Genomic DNA, 18975 nt, shown 5'->3' with positions numbered 1-18975 from the left:
TAGAACCTGGGTCACTGAACTCCAATGGTTATTCTTTTAGGCCAGGTTCACCTGATGAATTCTTTGCTAGCTCAGGGTCCTCATTTTGTGTGCAGCTGGCAGAGAGCTGACTCTCTGATCCTCATGGTAAAGTTGGGTTTTTAAGTTGCCTTGGCCATAGGCTGTGTGACTGTCATAGGCTGTGTGACTGTCATCCCATAGTTTGTACTTCGAGGGTGAAGCCTGGCCTGAGTGAGCTCTCTAGCATCTCAGCCTAGAAGGCCAACAAGATGGACATTCCATACGGACTCCAACTCAGGACAGCCTCCACTTCCTTGTACCTTAAACAGTTCATTCAGTCAAATGCCTAGGTGAAGAAAAATCTGACTTGAGTTTGCACTCAATGGCTAAGAAAGTGATATAGCTTGGGATGCCATAACAAATACCATGGACTAGGTGGCTTAAACAACAGAAATTTATTTCCTCACTAATGAAGACACTAGCAGTTTCAGGGTCTGGTGAGAGCCTACTTCCTAGTTTACAGATGGCCATCTTTCTGCTGTGTCCTTACATGGTGGAAGGGGCAAGGGATTTTTCTGGCCTCTTCTTATAAGGGCGCTAATCCCATTCATGAAAGCCGCACCCTCAGGACCACATCCAACCGTAATTACCTCCTAAAGGCCCCATATCCAAATATTATCACATTGGGGTTAAGATATCAACATATGAAATTTGGTAAAGAACAAACCAGTCAATGTACACAGTTATGATAAATAATAAGTCATTGATGTAAGCCACTAGGTTTTGGGAATGTTACACAACAGTTAACCGAAAGAACACTTCCCTCTGCACCCCCAACAATAAATAAACAAGCACGAAACCCCACATATGGAGCCTTATAGACCATTATAAGAACTAGATATTTTGTTCTTAGGGCTGTGGGTGGCCCTTCATGGTAGGGGGGGCGGTGTCTTAGGGTAGCATTTCAAGAGGGAATATGTAAGTACTTATCAAGCCTCTTGTTGCATCTGTTTTGATGATGTGCCATTGAACAAAGCAAGTTACATTGGCTGAGCCATGTGAGCCGCAGGGCCAAATCATTGTTAGAGGGTAATACATAAGGGTGTAGATACCATGATAGCGTGATTCACTGGGAGCCAGTACTGTTACAGTCTACCACAGGAGCTAAGATTAGATGTTGGATTAAAGAGTGAGATGCCCTTTAGATATCCAAGTACAGTATTGAGTAAGCTGTGAGCTATGTGAGTCTGGAGTTCAAGGCAGAGGTCCAGGCTGAGTTGTAATGGTTGGAGTTATCAGCACATAGATTATATTAAAGCCATGAAATAGTTTGAAATCCCTAGGGAATAAAAGTATATAGGGAAAAGCTCCGAGTTCTGTACTCTGATGATTCTCTTTATCATTTAGAGGTCAAGGGGATGAGGAGAAACCAGTAAAGTAGACTGAGAAGTCAGGAGAGGAATTAAAGAGACAGTAGCATTCCCAAAGCCAACTGAAGAATGTTTCAAGAACAAAAGGGAACATAAGATGAGGCCTGAGAATTGACCATTGGATTTAGCAATGAAAAGGTTATTTGTGATCGTGTGTGTGTGTGTGTGTGTGTGTGTGTGTGTGTGTGTGTGTGACAGAGACAGAGACAGAGAGAGGGACAGGGGGACAGACAGACCAAAAGGGAGAGTGATGAGAAGCATCAATTCTTTGTTTTGGCTCCTTAGTCTCCTTAGTTGTTCATTGATTGCTTTCTCATATGTGCCTTGACCCGGGGGCTGCAACAGACCAAGTGATCCCTTACTCAAGCCAGCGACCTTGGGCTCAAGCTGGTAAGCCTTGCTCAAACCAAATGAACCCGCACTCAAGCTGGCAACCTTGGGGTTTCGAAACTGGGTCCTCCACATCCCAGTCCGACGCTCTTTCCCTTGTACCATTGCCTGGTCAGGCAGTTATTTGTCATCGTGATGAGAGTTGTTTTGGTGGAAGCCTGATCAGACCAGGTTAAGACAGAATTGGAAGAGAGGAATTCTAGACAGTGAGTATAGACATGTACTGTCCAATAAAAATATGCGAGCCATGGCCCTGGCCGGTTGGCTCAGCGGTAGAGCGTCGGCCTGGCGTGCGGGGTACCCGGCTTCGATTCCCGGCCAGGGCACATAGGAGAAGCGCCCATTTGCATCTCCACCCCCCTCCTTCCTCTCTGTCTCTCTCTTCCCCTCCCGCAGCCAAGGCTCCATTGGAGCAAAGATGGCCCGGGCGCTGGGGATGGCTCCTTGGCCTCTGCCCCAGGCGCTAGAGTGGCTCTGGTTGCGGCAGAGCGACGCCCCAGATGGGCAGAGCATTGCCCCCTGGTGGGCAGAGCGTGGCCCCTGGTGGGCGTGCCGGGTGGATCCTGGTCGGGCGCATGCGGGAGTCTGTCTGACTGTCTCTCCCCGTTTCCAGCTTCAGAAAAATACAAAAAAAGATATGCGAGCCACATAGGTAACTTCAAATGTTCTAATATAATAATTACACTAAAATAAAGGTAAAAAGAAACAGGTAAAAATAAATTTTAATAATATACTTTACATCTTCTTTAAGTCAATATATTTAAAATATTATCATTCTAATATGAATAATATCAAATTATTACCAGGCCAGGATAGTTGACATCTTTTGAAATCCAGTGTGTATTTTATACTAACAGTTTCCCTCAATTCAAACTGGTCATATTTCAAGGGCTCAATAGTCATACATGACCCGTAGATGCCATACTGGACAGTACAGTTACTGACAGTACTCTCGAGAAGCATTGCTATTAGAGGGGAGCAGAGGACTGGGGTGGTTGCAGCGGGAAATGGGGGCAATTGTTTATTTGTTTGTTTTAGAATGGAAACTATTACAGTGTATTTAGCTTATATGCTAATGTGAATAATCTAGTAGAGAAGAAGAAACTGTGGATGTAAGAGAAAGAAGAAAGTTGCTGGGGTGGTACTGAGTGGGAAAGTGGGGGCAGGATCCGGATACAGTTGGGAGGCCGGGCCTTGGCTAGGAAGCTGGGCAATCGATGCCTGGGAATGGGTGAAAGCGGAGCGCATCGGGCTCCGATGCAGTTAGGAAGTTAGATGCGATTATGAGAACTCCTGGATTATTTTTCTCTGATTCCTTTTTTTCCCCGTGAAGTTGGAAGCAAAGTCATCATCTGAGATTGAGGTTGGGATAAAAGTATTGAACATCTGAGAAGAGACGAGAAAATATTAAACTGTGGTGTGAGAGAGTGAATAGACTGGGGAAGTGTATGATTGCCTGGCAACAGGAAAGATGCCCTTGAGGTTTGTGATCACAGATTTGAAGTGAGAACAGTCAGCATGGTTTTTCTATAGCCACATTCAACTTCTTATGTTCAAGCAGGGAGGAGGAGAAAATTGGAACCTAGCCAGAATTGATTATTTTTTCAAGATGAGTATGATAATAAGAGGCACAATTTAGTCAAAGACGTATGCCAGAGATTAGAATGATGGACCATGGAATTTAATGAGGGAAGAGGAAGCTTTGAGGGATAGAGCAAAGACGATAGAACCAATATTGGGTTTGCAGATTCCAGTGGGGTCAAAGAAGAGTTCAGATCAAGGTGGGAGGAAGTTAGCTGTAAGGAGGGAATGCTTGACTTCTGGAAAGGCTGCAGATATTCATAATTATAAGGTCTCAGGCCTGACACGACAATGAGTGGTTAAGGTGCAATAGAGGACAGTACATTTACTGGAGAAGAGCCTAAGGAACAGAGAAGTCAGGATCCTGGAACTAGGCATATGTTGAAATTATCAAGAAATATGACAGGAATATTTTGGAGAGAGTGGTACCAAGAATATTTTGGAGAGAGTGGTACCAAGCCAGGTACTAATATCCTCAAGGAATATTGAGAGTCAAGACCCATACACTGTAGACAAGTGTAAAGGGAAGGTAGTGGGTGGTACAGGGTGGTGGTGGTGCAGTTCTCAGGAGAAGGGAGGAACAGTGGTCAGGAACAACAGTGCGAAGAAAGACGTTCCTACTGTACCTACAGGGGCCAAAGACCAAAACCAGTGACTATCTTAGAGGGCTAGAGATGAAACAGGCTCCTCATGGGGAGAGGTAGGAGGAGGAAGAGCACAAGGCTGAAGGACACATTTAAACAAGTTATTGGAATGTTAGTAATTTGGCTAAAGATTTCTCTGTGACTGCATGTCCTGGTCCCTTTTCCTGGAATTCCCTTCCTTGTGTGCCTTGAAAAGTTTTCTTTATTTTTTTTCTTTTAGATTTTATTTATTCATTTTAGAGAGAGGAGACAGAGGGAGAGAGAGAAAGAGAGAGAGAGAGAGAGAGAGAGAGAGAGAGAGAGAGAGGGGGGGGGGGAGCAGGAAGCATCAACTCCCACATATGCCTTGACCAGGCAAGTGCAGGGTTTCGAACCGGTGACCTCAGCATTCCAGGTTGATGCTTTACCCACTGCACCACCACAGGTCAGGCTTTTTTCATGTTTTATCAGGCTTTTCCTGCATTGCTAATTTCCTGAAATTGCTATAGCAAAGACTACCAGTGACCAGCATGTTACCAAATTAAGTGGAAGTTATTTATTTGCCTTTCCTTTACTCTGTCTCTGTAGAGATGTTCCCAGTTTAATTTTATGACGGTGGGAATGTTCTGGCTCTGTACTGTCCAATATGGTAGCCACTACCCACATGTGGTTATTGAGCCCATGAAATGTAATGTGATAGAGGAAGAACATTTCTAATTTAAATCATTTAAGTGTAAATTGAGTCATGTGGCTAGTGACAACCTTTAATGTCTTCAATCCTGTTTCCTCATGGATCCTCTTTCTTCTGGCAACTGTTGCTGTTTTCCAGACTCTGTCCGTGGTCCTTTCATTTCATTCTGTGGTCCCTTCCTCATTGATCGTATCTATACTCCAAGTGCTGTTGGACAGCCATTTCCCTCTCCTGGACACTAGACATGGCCATCCATAGTCTATCGGAGATGTCTGCTTGGATATCCCATCAACATTCAGGGTCAGTATGTTCCAATCTGAACATGTCTCCCCCCTCAATCAAGTCCTCTCAGTTCCTGAAGTCATACACGTACCTGGGAGTCACCCTGGATGTCCCCATGTCAAAGAAATCGCCAAGTCACCTGTATCTCTGCAGCAGAATCTGAACCGGTCTACACTCTTGTCCTTTTCCGATCCATTGTCCACACAGCTGCCACAGCAGTCTAGCTAGCTCAAACATAAATTGACCTTGCACTCCCCTGTTTAGAAAAACAACAACTATTAATGGCTTCTCAGTGTGTATAGGATAAAGGCCAGGTTACCCAACATGACAAACAAGGCTCTTCATGATCTGACCTCACTCGCCTGTCTCTCCAGCTTCATCTCCTGACACGTCTCCTCCCACTTTATGGTCCAGGAAGACAGACTTGCTTGGGTTTACATGCAAACAGCATGCTGTTTCCAGCCTCTACAACCTTTTTTCCGACTGTACCCACTGCCCAGAATGTCCTTTCCTTCCTTCAAGCTCTTACCCAAAATCCTTCTTGTTCTTCAAAACTCACCTCAACTCTGATCTTTCCCAGGGACCCTTTCCTTGGTGTCCCCATTACACACTTACCTTCTCATTGTTCACGTGCAGGCTGCAGGGCCATTCTCCATGGCAGGGACTGTCTTTACCTCCTTATTCTCACTGACTTGCATGGAGTCTGATGCCCAGTGTGCACTCAGTCCATGGTGAGTGGAAGTGTAACGTGTAGAAGTGAATGAGTGGAAGGTAGTGAGAAGAAGATTGGAGAAGGGAATGCGGCCATGCCTGGCCTCATCTCCTTGCTATACGTACTTCCTGGATGGGATTATAGAATGAGAGAAAGGGCCCGTGGGAGGCTTCTCTGGGGATAGGCCTTTGCTGCTGCTGGTGCAATTGACTTCTTTCCTAACACTCATAAAACTTCTTTCTGTCAGAAATTGATTTCAGAAAAAGCTATTATCTAGGTTTCTTCTTACCTTTAGTGTTGAAATGCTTCTATCCTCCTGGGATAGAAGATGCTAGCAGAAAACGTCACAATTTTTTTTTTTAAATAGAAAGTTTTACGTGTTTAATTTTTCTGAAAGTGCTTAAGTTTCTATTTTCCTTTGGAATAAAACTGGTTTTTCACTGGGATTCTCCCAAGGACCACATCCAGGTATATAGAAAAAAAGAATGATGAGTTTTTGCATATAATTTGCATATATTTGTGTAGACTGGGTCATCTATTCACCTTTTCCTTTATTTTTCGAAGACATTGAATATTTGATCATCCTTGCCATGAAAAGAACTAATAGTAAAAAGGCAGTGGAGAGCACAAAGTCTCCCTTCCTAGAAAAGGTCACCTGTTACAAGACTGCCCATCTTCTAGTCTGTTATGAGATTTTCAATGCCCATGGTGGGCGTGGTAGAAATAGCTGCCATCTGTGTGCCAGGCTAGGTGCTGCAGTTACTTTTCCATATCTTATTCTACTCAGCATCCTGAAAGGTAGATGTTACCTCCAGTCTACACATGGCAGACAGGCTTAGAGGGACAGCACAATTTGACCAAGGTCACCTCTAGACAGTGGCAGAGACAAGATTCAACCCCAAAGCTGTCTGACACCAAGGCCTTTATTTTAAACCACTAAGCTATTCTTTCCATCTTCGACATACTATTTGGAGTTCTGTCTTTTGCACTCGCCATTACTATCCAGGGACTTAGAGTGTCAGGTTGACAGATGAGTGGCAGCGGACTGTTATACTTTATGGAGGTACCAGAGTTTACTTATCTCCCCATTCGGTTTGTTTCTAGTTTGTCAATATTACAGGCTATGCAAATATAAACATCTTTGTGCAAATAACAGCGGGTTCTTGGATTTTTTGTTTTTAGGTATTCGATAGTAGTCCTAAAAGTAAGTTTGTTGAGCCAAAGGGTTGTAGTTTTATGATTCTCCAGAAAGTCTGTGCTCTTCAGTCACCTGTGCAGTGATCATTTTCCTGGTGCTTACTATTTGTATCCAGTGCTGGAGGTGAAGAAGTATTGCAGAAACGCCCCCCCCCCAGAACTCACAGTCCGCTGTCGGATGGATGACGCAACACGAAAGCAGGGGTTCGGGTGAGAGGAGGCAGCACAAGCACCGAGGAACGCGGCCCCGCGCAGTTTTGCGTGTCCGTTTTCCGGGTGTCACAAGGCGGGGCGGGCAGGAGCACAGTGGGGGGCTGCCCAGCAGCTGAGGCCTTGTCCCAGCTTTCCCCAGTTCTGTGGCTGAGCTGCCACTGGATGAGGACACTTTCCCCATCTTCCCCCTTTGTGCAGCTACTGCCTGGCCCATGAGGCCTGCCATTACTGCCCAGCTATATACTAGGGGGAGCCAGCCAGAGGGTGGAGGGTAAGGACACCTGGGAAAATGGATAGGGGCTTGAGGAGGGGCTTGAGCAGCAGCCTCGGCACCTTTTGGTCCTCCAGGGCCCCTCTTCTTCCGTTTTATGTCCCCAGCAGCCAGGGTAAAAATATGGTGCCCAGTTCCCTCTCGTTTAGCAGATAAGAAAGTGCATGAAGCGTAAGTCCATAGCTCAGTGTCTTTTCAAGCAGTGTGCTAGAAGCTAGGGACACAGAAATGAGCCCCACGTAGTCTGCAGCCACGAGGTACTCTGGTCTAGCAGGTTAGACAGACAAGGAAAGGGTACAACTTGGTGTGATGGAGGTCTGGACAAGTGGCAATGGGCATTGAGCAGTGAGTCCCCTGCAAGTGTCTGAGAGGCCAGTGCTCTGCTGTTGTGACTTTGGCTGTGGTGCTGCCCATCTCCCTGCCTCAGTTTCTCCATCTATAAAATGGAGGGATGAGTTTGATACACTAAAAGGACCTTATGGCTCAGATGTGCTGTGAGCTTGCCTCTTGTCAGAGAGCAAGGCTGGGCTGCTCCGCCAGAAGACTTTTTGTGCTTTAGTCCCCGTCTCGCTCATCTTCTCCCTCCCCCGCTAGCCCCCACCCTCCTGCACCGTGTTCCTTGGTGTTCTGCCTCCAGCTTTCTTCCTCTCTCGGTCTACAGATATTCCTGTGCGTCAGTTACCACTCTGAGCTGACGACACCTGTGTCTGCATGTTCCGCCCCGTCCTCTCCACTGAATGTGTGATTCATATAAAAATATGGCTCATAGCAGGATTCAGACTACAATATAGCTGTTAAGTGCTGTGCTGTCGTTCCCCCTGCTCAAAATGAAGTTGTTTCTTAACTATACCTGTCTGCTATACTCTTTAGCAGCCAGGTACGCTTGGTCTCATACATGTGAAAAATAAAAAGAGACATATCTCACTTTATTGAGCTTCACAGAGAGTGTGTTTTCATCAGCATTGAGGCCAGACCCTCCACCAGCAAAAACGATTATAGCTCACTGAAGGCTCAGATGATGGTTAGCATTTTTTAGCAATACATGTTTTTAAATTAAGGTATGTACATTATTTTTTAAAGATACAATGCTATTTCATACTTAATAGACTACAATATAATATAAACATACCTTTTATAGGACCGTGAAACCAAAAAATTGTGTGGCTCCCCTTATTGCACGGGTCTGGAACCAAACCTGCAATATTTCCGGGGTCTGCCTAAAATAATAAAAATAGTCAGCATGTTAAATACCAGATTTGGCACCACACTCATTACTTAATTTATCTCAGCTCATCTCTCCAAAACCTTGTGAAGTAGCCAGTGGTACCCCATTTTATAGATGAGAGAAATTTTAGCCCTGGCAGGATAGCTCCATTGGTTAGAGTGTCGTCCCAGACCCAGAACTTGAAGGTTGTAGGTTTGATCCCAGGTCAGGACATATACCGGAACAAATCTCCCCCCTACCTCTCTCTCTCCTTCCCTCCCTCTCCCTTTCTTTCTAAAATCAAGAAATAAATTTTAAGAAAGGACATTTAGATGAGTGAAACTGAATTCAAGAGATAATGAGGCTTGTTCAAGACCTTGGAGTTAATAAGTGACAAGAGCCAGGGTTTCCAAACCTGTTTCTGCCAGAATGCAGTGCCCACACTGTCATCCATCATACCGTAGTTCCCAGAGTGCATCTGGGCTCCGAGGAGACATTTCCACTATGCCACAGACACTTCAGTTTCAACATGTTGAAAATTGGCCTCACTGTTTCCCTGCCTTCTCCCCAGTCTGACTTTTCCTGTCTTCACCATCATAATAAATGACACTGTCAACCCAATGATGCCCAAACTAGAGTCCTGGGAGTCTTCCTCGATCTTCACCCTACCTCCCAAAGTCCAATCATCCACCACTTCCTGGTGATTTTTCCTTCATTTCTCTCCAGCCTCACTGCTGCTATCTTCAGAGGCCATCCATCCTCTTCCTTCCTTATCAGTCTCCCCGCCCCAGCTTCCTCTGCTCCAGGCCATCCCCACTGCACACCAGTGGGCCAGGGTGATCTTTCTCTAGCACACATCTGACCGCATCACTTTCCAGCTTCAAACCTTGCACTGTTTTCTGTGGCTCTGCGGCAGAGCTCAAAGCTGGCCACCCATGGGCTGCACATCTAAGGCATGTTTTGTTTGGTCCACTGAGCATGCTCAAAACATGTGGAATTATTTGCTGACATATAAAAATCAGGAAATTCCACATGAAAGTTTATATTTCTGGCTTCTCTTGCAAAAGTGAAAAAAAACCTGGCAACTCTGGGCCCACATCCCTGCAGGACTGTGAGTGGGTGGGGCTGAGTGGCAGCTGTCCTCTTTAGAAAGGGCACAGGCTTTCCAGCTGGCCATCTCCAGCACCCCTAATGTTTCTTTGACGCTGGTCTCTCCTCTGCTCCCAGTTACCTTCCTGTACCTTTGAGCATTTGGGTTCATGACCCTGCAGCATGGGACGGAGCCCAAAGCCCTCAGCCTGACCCCTAAAGTCCTATGTGGCCCAGCTTGGAGCAGCCGAGCTCTGCCCAGCTCTTAAGTGTAACTACACCAGCACACTCTCCTCTGCAGTCCCGAGTCTTACCCACTGTTCTCTGAATTGTATGGCTCCCCGCTCACCTCTGCCTTAGTGTTAACTGCTGCTTTGGCATACCCAGGTCCCTTTGAAGCCCCATTTGTCCTTCAGGGCTCTGCGCCCACTGAACGAAGAATCAGTCCTTCTTTCCACCCTCCTCCCGCCCCGCAAAGCTGAGTTCTGTCCTTCCATAATACAGGGGTGGGCAAACGTAGGTTTACAGTTGTTCATATGGGGGAAAAAACAGAATAATTAGTAAATAATCGTACAAGAATAAATTTTTGCATACTCACAACTGTAGACCTATGTTTGCCTTCCTCTGTATGTGGTACAAACCTTGATCACCACACCCATCATACTGGTTATCATTCCTGACTCCCTTATCTTTTCCCCTGCCAGACTGTGAGTCTGAGATTGTTGGGGGCCTTTCTTCTTTATCTTTCCATCCCCAAAGAGTGGCACAGTGCTTGGAATATAACTGAAGCCTAGTAAATGATGAATGAATGGATGCATCAATGAAGGACTTCCTTAGGAAATTACTCCTCTAGGATGTCATGTTGCCACCTACTTGCTTGGAGTAGAAGTGCCCAGGTTCCTTGCATTCTGGATCACTCCCCTCCAAGTCTCTCTTCAGAGTAACAGTCACACATTCTATAAACCACACACCTGCTCTGCAAGCTCTGTAATGCAGCCAAGCCTACCGGGATGGTGGTTCGTAGTGACAATAGATGGAAAATATATCATGCTTACTGTACTGGGGAGGGAGTTGTCCAGCAGTTGGGACATGGCACAACCATTGGACATGGCGTATTCTTTATTTGTTTGAATAATAATAATGCTGTGGTAATGATAGCATCTAGCATCCATTGCACGCTAGGGTGTACCAGATCTTCTTCTAAGTACATCCTTTACCCCTCGCAACCACTTTAAGAAGTAGGTAGGACTATTATCCCCATTTTAAAGAAAACTCACCAAAGATTTGGGAAGTTTAAGCAATTTTTCCAGGGTCATACAACCAACAAGTCGTAGAGTCCAGATTTAAAACCAGATCTGTCTGACATCAAAGTTAACATTCTCAACCACTATGCCATTCCCAATAGATGACATTTCTCTTCTGAAGCATGAGACAATGATTGAAATAAATGTGGAAGTGAAGGCTATACAATTATATATACAGTGTTACCTCGAGATACGAACAGACCAACATACATACATATATATTTTTTTTTCAATTAATTTTTTTTTAAGATACGAGCTGTGACTCGGTCCATAGTTTTGTTCGAGATCCAAGCGAAATTCCGAGATACGAGTCATGATTCGGGAAGCTGCCGCTAGTTGGCGCGTTGGCGCACAGGTCCAGTATCGGCAGTTTGATATATGAGTTGACTGACTTATGAGCTTGGTTACAGAATGAATTAAATTTGTATCTCAAGGTACCACTGTACAGGAAAATCCCAATTAGTAATTTAAAAAGAAAAAAAGGAACTCATAAGGCGTAAAGAAAAGACTCAAGGAGACCCACCCACGGATTAGCAGTAATTGCATTTGGGTAATAGAGTGCTGGGGATGTTTTTCTTATTCTCCTTCGTCTTGTTTCTACTTTTTAACATTTTCTTTAATGAGCATGTATTACTTTTGTAAATTAAGTTTTAAGGATGTTTGATTTAACGTAATATATTCAAAATATTATCGTTTCAAAATGTAACCAATATACAATTAAGGTATTTCACATTCTTTTTTCTATGCAAAGTCTGTATTTTACACTTATAGCATCCTTCCATTTTAGCCATATTCTTTTTTATCTTACTCTTACTTTGGTGATAAACAAAACCCCATCCTTGCACTGGCCCTAGCATTCCATGGCAGAGCGGAGGGTGGGCAGGGGCTGATTGCAGTGCCCATGCAATCAGCAGGGCCGTCTCTTAGGAAGAGCTCCCATTGAGCAGTGAGAGGAGGTAATCAGCAGACAGCAGCTGTGGCCTCAGCACCTGCACCTGGTGAAGCAAAGGAGGAGAAGTGGGTCACCAGCCCTGCTATCTCACGTCTCCCCTTTTCCTCCAGGTGCTTACACCCCAGAGCCCCTCAGCAGTTTCCAGTGGGCCCTTCTCTCAACTGGCCTCATGTTCTTTTATCACTTCAGCGTCTTACAGATCCTGGGCCTGGTAAGTTTGGTTCCATCCCCTTCTATCCCCTCTGTTCGGAGTTCTCTATAAATCTTGATAATCCTGGTTGGCGCTATTGTATCGTTTTGTTTGGAAAATATAAGATGCCAAAGGCCAGAACGTCATATTGTTGTGTCTGGGTTGCTGATTTATGATCTACAGCCTTGGCTTCTCTAAAGAGTTTTCTGAATCATTTAGTAATGGCTGTTTCTTTTATCCACGGGGGCACATGGATGCTGCCTTTCGTTCATGGCCACTTTGGTCGGAAACAGTGAGCTGCAACTGGCAAGTGCTTTGCTAGGAACCTCATGCAGAGGCGAGACTCTCACCCTCATCCTGGGCCTGGGTAGGCTTTCGGGCCTACTCTCAGCTCTGAGCTGTGTGGCCAGTGGAAGTGTGGTGTTGGGGGACCCCTGGGCATTCTGCGGTGTTCACACCTGTCTGGAGTGTGGCTGATGGCTGGACTCAGTAGTTGAGTTTTCCAGAGCCCGAGATTGCTGGGTGCATGGGGTCTGTTGGTGGCAAAGTGAATGGGAAAAGCTCAGGGCTGGGGCTAGGGGTCAGGAGAGCCAAGTTCAGGTCCTGGCTCTGTGACTGCTCTGGGCAAGTCACCTCATCCCCAAGGGTGGAGAGCTCTATTAACCCTTTGTGACATGGTACAAAACCCCCTACCTCCTCAGCAGGTGGTGAGGACTTCTCTTTAATGTGAATGGGCTAGAAGAGCTTTGGCAAGAAGGTGCTGTGGCCATCCTTGGAGCAGCAGTGGCATGTCTGGTTCTGTGTGTGAGCGGCAATAATGTAGCATTTTCCATGTGGAGCCTTGTGGGACCTGGCAGGATTAGGGTGTGTAACTGAAGTCACCAGTGCCTTTGTGGAAGCAGTTACCTTCTCTTCTCCTCCCTGGCATAATGTTCTGCTCTGGTTTACCTTAAGGTGCGTTTTGAGCTCCTCGCCGAAGGTGCCTTACTCATACTGCTCTCTACTGGGTCTTCTTGATTCCAGAGGAGTCAGCGTCCTCATGTCACCATACATACCATACTCAGTCCCACTTCCAGGCCTGGCTCAGGCCACGCCTCCAACAAGGAAGGCTCTGCTTACTCCCTTCTTGGCTGTAGCCTCCATTCATCCTTCACAAGTCCATTCAGGTGCCATTTCCTTCACGAGATCTTCCCTGAAGACTTGGCCCCCATTCTGTACACTCTGCAGATCTCCTGGTGGGGAAAATCCAGTGAGATCCGTCTGGTCTGAGGTCACATGTAGTACACTGATCACCCCAACTTGATTGGCTGCCAGTTATGTGGAGGCAGGGACCATGCTGTTGACTTTTTTTTCTCCCATAATACCACTCCAGGGACTAGGCACATAGTAAATGCTTAGGAATAGCGATAGGCCCTATGTTCAACCCTGAAGACAAGAAGGAGCAAAAGCAAACAGCTCTTCCAGTGGACGGCCTTCCTCATCACCTCCAGAGGACAAGCCTTGACCCACTCAGAAAACCTAGAGGAGAGAAATCCCGTTATGAACAGGTGGGGATTTGTCAATCCCTACTTGTCTAGCCCCCCTTGAGGTAGAGATGGCTGAACTGGCAGGAGCCAGAGAAAGCCTAAGGTTGGTGAACGCTCATTCTCCCTCCCTTGTCCCTGCAGGTCACCGAAGTGAATTTGAACAACATGCTGTGTCCGGCCATCTCAGACCCATTCTACGGCCCCTGGTATCGCATCTGGGCCTCGGGACACCAGACTCTCATGACCATGACCCACGGGAAGCTGGTCATCCTGTTCTCATACATGGTTGGGCCCTTGTGTAAATATCTGCTGGATTTGCTCCGGCTTCCAGCCAAGAAAATAGACTGAAGGTGCTTCTTCTTCTGCTTCTTCTTCTTCTTCTTCCTTCTTTCTTCTTTTTTCTTCTTCTTCTTTTTTTCCTCTCAGAGAAAACAAGTCCTGATTTGACTTGGAGAACAGCCAGTTCTTAATGAAACCATGGAAGAGGGCTGTAGGACGTTTGGTGTATTTCTTTTTCCTTCTCCCTTTCCCTTTCTTCCAGCACTCTTCCTTTCCCAGCTCTTCCTCCCAGGACATCGTCTGGAGCCTGAGGCGGCGTGTGGAGGGCCGGACTTGTCCTCCTCCCCTTGCTCTTTCTCCCTGGTCCCCGTGGCCTTACCTGGGGAGACAGCAGTCAGTAGCTTCACTCTGCTTGTTGGTGCTTGAATAACAGCTGATTGAGGAGAAAGGGAACAACAAGTAGTAGTTCTTTTGGCATCAAAGTGATGAGATCGGTTCTGTTTCATTTCTCCACTGCCAGGGACCTACAGGTTTATGCTGGGGTCCCTTTTTGTCTCCAGCATAGCCCCCACCATAATGGGGCCGAGGCCTTGTTTCTATACCAGCAGCAAGCCAAAAGCCGAGGGATTTCCCAGCTCATGGCCAAAATAGAACTGGCCAAATTCTTCCCATTGGTGTCCTCTGACTCAAAGCAAGCAGCCACCCAGCCACTCTCTCCAGGAGGCTGCCTGCGTGGGGGGGGGCACTACGTGGCCCAAAGGCTTGATTCCATCCATTGAGGGGAATAGAGAGCTGTTGCAATGGAAACTCCAAAGTGAGCAAGGTTGAAACAACTAATGCTAGGCAGGACCCTGGGTTCATCATGCCCGTGAGAGCTGAGAACTAAGCCCAGTTCCAATCAGAAGTGAGCACAGATATCAATCAACAGAAGTGTAACTTGAGAAAATAGTGATTTGAATCATATACTCCCTTTTAATTTAATATTGATAATAGATGCCACTTTAATCTTGAGTGCCCCTTAAGTATTCTCTTTCTCTCTCTTTTTAAAGGTAGCTTTAGGGAAAGGTGGGCTAGAGTTCTTTTTGTCTGTTTGTTTCTTTGCCTTTTGGCTTTTATTTGCTTGCTCGTTTGTTTTTGGAGGTTTGAGTTTGGAGAATCCTTGCATCAGGGCTTGTCTCTGGAGGGGCTCCTGTCCATGCATCCCGGGCTTGGGGAGACTCACATCCCACTGGTGGGGTTTTTCTAGGGCCAGAAGTCATCACTGCAGGCAGACTCAGTGCTGAGCTCTTTAGCATAGGAGGTGTCACATGCTCCCTACCCTGGCCACCCCAAAGCCCACGTCTAGGTTGAAAGGGAAGTACCAAGGAATGAAGTCCCCATGGGTGGAGATTCAAGTGCTCCAAATGGAAGACCTTTTGTTGAAAGACTTGAGCTCAATCACACGTGAGTGTCAAGAAGGAAGGCAGTGCTGACTCCTTGTGTGCTTGTACTGAGAACAGAATTGCTTAAGAACAGAAAAGACGGTTCAGTGATGTTCTCCAGGGGGCCGCCCTGCAATCCCCCAGTCTAGGCGGCCCAGTTCCAGTATTTAAGGGGTTACTATGTTAGACGTCGATTGAGCTTCAGTGGCTCAGTGGTCCTTATTTTAGCAAACGGGCCTCCAGGTGGGAGCAGAAGGTAGGAGGGTCTCTAGGAGCAGGGTGAGGCCCAGAAGCAGCCATGGAGCCAGCCTTTTGCAGAGGCCTGCTGGCGCTGAGACGGCCAATCCCCAGGGTGTGGGAGGACGGGAAGGAGAACACTGGGTACTCTTAGTTCCCGTGAGCTCCTTGTGACAGGTAGCCTTCCTTTTCTGCTGTCTTTGAGAGCTTGAACAAGCTCTTCTTAGTGCTTCTCACCCTAGGGTTGCCTTCCAGAAGGGGCTCTTCCGATTGGCTGGATTTGCCTTGCCCACCATCAAGCTGCTGTGTGTAGGATGGGCCGATGAGGAAATGTGCGAAGCCTCAGCGATCCTCCACCTCTTTACAAAAGGAAAGGTCGGAAGGAGATCACAGGTGGATCCTTTAGCGGCCTGTTCTGCCCCCTGCTGTACATGCAGTCTTTGTGCCTCAGCTGGCCACAGTGGCCTCAGTGACTCTGCACGTGTTCTCTTTCTCCCTGTCTGTGTGACATGGAGCAGGTTGCTGGTCAGCCTGAGCCTTCCCTGAATGGGCATGCCTCTAAAAGCTTGCCTTTGCCCTGGCTAGAGCTCGGCATCCTATTACGCATGGCATTTTTGCTTCTTGGAAGTAAAGAAAGTGAAAACCATGTACCTGTCCTGGCCAGGCCAGAGATAGATACACCTGGTCAGGGAAGGGAGGAAGCGAAGGCTTCTGGGAGCTAGGTTGGCTCAGAAACATGTAAGTGGGAGGAACAGTGAGTGAACCTAGTTCAGAGGCTCCACAGGGAGTGAGGAACTGTGTTGGAGGCGTTAGGGAGCAGTGTGTATCTGAATTGGTCGGTCCCTTACTCTTACCTTGGGCCAAGCCCACGCAGAAAGGTAACCAGGCCAGAAGCATGGCAGCCTGCCTTGGAGGATGGCCCAGTGTGCCCGGGCTCCCCAGCTCCTCCCTGGCTTTTCCTTCAAATGCCAAGGAGGTTTCCCAACCACCCTGGCCAAGTTTCCATATGTCATTAGCCAGCGTGTGGGAGCTGACTCTGTGTTTGAGAGAGTGTTTGTAGAAGTGGGCAGTTTCTTTTAAAACAGCCCTAAGGAGAAAAATGAATGTTCCCTCCAGCCCCTGAGTAGCTTCGGCCAAGAATCTGGTCCAATGAGAATAGTCTGTCTAGCTGCCCAACCTGTGGCATCAGCTCAGAACAATAGAAATACGGGCATGCCTGCTTCTAGTCTCAGTGTTTGGTTTTGTACACCAAAGAGGATCTGGCCCTTCTTCTTCCCAGTGACACGTATCTCTGTCAGCTTGTGAGAAAAGCAGACTCAGTCGCCACAAATCAATACTCCTTTGTCCTTGAACTTCTTCTCAGCACTCACAAAAGCTTCTTGCAGGGTGGCTGGGATAAGTGGGGTGGTCAGCACACTTTACTGTCAAGTCTGGCCATCAGATCGTCTCTTTTGCTGCAGCCCTGGCCAGGACTTTGCTATTTGGGCTCATTGATAATTCAGTGTTTTGGGCGAGTGGGCAAAGGCACCCCCCCAATAACAAGTTGCCAGCAGGTCTCCTAGCACTGCTGTCAGCGCTGGGCAGTTCAGTGGGGAGCAGAGGGCCCTTCCTCGTGCTTCCTTGGACCTGTCGGTGTCAACCCAGAGCCACCTGTCCTCTTTGGCAGACTGAAGGGGAGGTATGGGAGGAGAAAAGAAGGGGCGTGCATGACACTGCAGGGTAAGATGCAGGTGCAATGCTGGTTTTGGTAAATCTGGAGCAGGCATGAGAGGGGGTCCCACAGGCCCTTGCATGCTTCTTGGCAGGGCCGCAGACTGAGAAGGGGCCTCCCTGCTCCCTGCCCTGCCCTGCCCTCTGGGTGGTGAATGAAGTCGTGACAAGGAGTGAGCCTTCTTCTTCTGTATATAGGCTGAGCGTGCTTGTGCTCAGGAAAACCTAGTCATTTGTTATTGCTCTTGTCTGTGACATTTTTCTACATTGGTTTGCTACTGAGTGGCACGAAACAAAACAAAAGCCATTTTAAGCAAAGCTCTTGTTTTGGACACTTGCTTTCTTTTGGTGTCAGTTTTGTATTATATTTTAAAGAAATTTTCCTTTATATTGGTATTATTGTGGTGGAGAGAATATGATATGTCTGATCTGTAATTATTTCTGCCAGGAAATTGGCAATGCATCTGTCCCTCTTATCCTGCCCCACCCCCACCCTTTCTCATTTCCAAGGCAGACTGGATGCATCTAGCAGACCCCTCCTCGTCCCCCTCTCCGCCCTCTATGGCTCCCTTTAGGACCAGTCTTTATAATTCCCCTCCGCAGCCACAGGGTGAGTGTTTCTGCCAAGCTGGTTCCTGGGCGCTCTGTGCCGTCACCGGTTTGCTCACTTCTTGGGACATTTTATAATGTGTCTTCCCTGTTTTCTAAACCTTTTGATTGTACTGAAATGGTTTCTGCAGCCACCTTTGGAAATAAATGGTCATTCATTTGTGTAGTTAGCATTGTGAATTTTAGTCTTAGGTGGTTTTGTTGTTGAAGCTCCCTGAATGAAAACAAACCCTCACCACTGTTACAATGTTTTCTTCATTTACTCATATTAAAAGACTTATGAGAACCCGGGAGTCTTGGCCTTGCTTCTCAGCACCCTCTCAGAAGGCTCTCTTCTTTGCAAAGTAGATAAAAGGAGTCGTTGGTCTCCCACACCCTGGAGGGAACCACCAAAGTACAGCTGGTGCTCTGTGGCAGGACATGTGGATCTGAATTCCCACGGGCTGCCTGCCTCCAGCAGGCTGCCAGCGACCCGGGGAGTCCTTTGCTCTTAGAAGGACTTGTCTGCTGGGAACATCTGGGCTCACTGGGCCCATGATGCATGGGGCCAGGCTAGACGACTGAGTCAGAGAAGGCAGCTTTGAAACCCACATGTTCAGTTTCACTCATCCTCAGTTCCCTGGAGGCTAACTCTTTGCCAGCCTGTGACCCAGGCCTGTGCCCAGCCCAGATCAGAATGTCCTAGGGGGAGAAATGAACACAATAACCCTGTACTTTGGGAATGGTCACACCTGCTCGTCCGAAGCTAACCAATGAACAGCCAGTGGTGAGCATGATTTTACACCAACAGAGGCCCTCATTGGTGTTCTGCTGGTGCTACTGCTTCTAGAAGGGACACAGCTAGCCAGAGTCGTCCCCTTTGCTGGTGGGCCCTCTCACTGGCCAGTAGTTGGGCCCCAGGCTGTCAGTGAGGCAGGGCCCTGCCACAAAACCACCCGGTAGGGCAGGTCGTCTGTGCTCTCACCACCCCAGCTTCTGCACCCACAAAGCAGTGACTACAGCCATATGTCGGGTACGACGTCAGACCCTCCACACACAGCGCCTCCTGTGATCCCCATGAAGCA

At 47.3% G+C, this 18975-nt stretch overlaps 1 protein-coding gene and 1 non-coding gene across 9 annotated transcripts in view; both read left to right on the top strand.

Annotated features, from left to right (window-relative positions):
* Positions 1–18197, top strand: part of TMEM164 (transmembrane protein 164) — a 195547-nt gene extending 177350 nt beyond the window's left edge. For all 8 annotated transcript variants that reach the window (XM_066250296.1, XM_066250295.1, XM_066250289.1 and 5 more), the window contains 2 exons: positions 12050–12150; positions 13797–18197. In XM_066250296.1, coding sequence (XP_066106393.1) covers positions 12050–12150; positions 13797–14003 — 308 coding nt within the window. In that variant the 3' untranslated portion in view covers positions 14004–18197. The remainder of the gene's footprint in view (positions 1–12049; positions 12151–13796) is intronic.
* Positions 8157–8287, top strand: LOC136317995 (small nucleolar RNA SNORA63). Its single transcript, XR_010727976.1, has one exon. It is a non-coding gene; the product is annotated as a small nucleolar RNA SNORA63 (small nucleolar RNA).
* Positions 18198–18975: the final 778 nt, after the last annotated feature.

The sequence above is a fragment of the Saccopteryx bilineata genome, chromosome X, assembly GCF_036850765.1.
Source record: "Saccopteryx bilineata isolate mSacBil1 chromosome X, mSacBil1_pri_phased_curated, whole genome shotgun sequence".
Classification (NCBI taxonomy): Eukaryota; Metazoa; Chordata; class Mammalia; order Chiroptera; family Emballonuridae; genus Saccopteryx; species Saccopteryx bilineata.
This window is presented reverse-complemented; position numbering and strand designations above follow the sequence as displayed.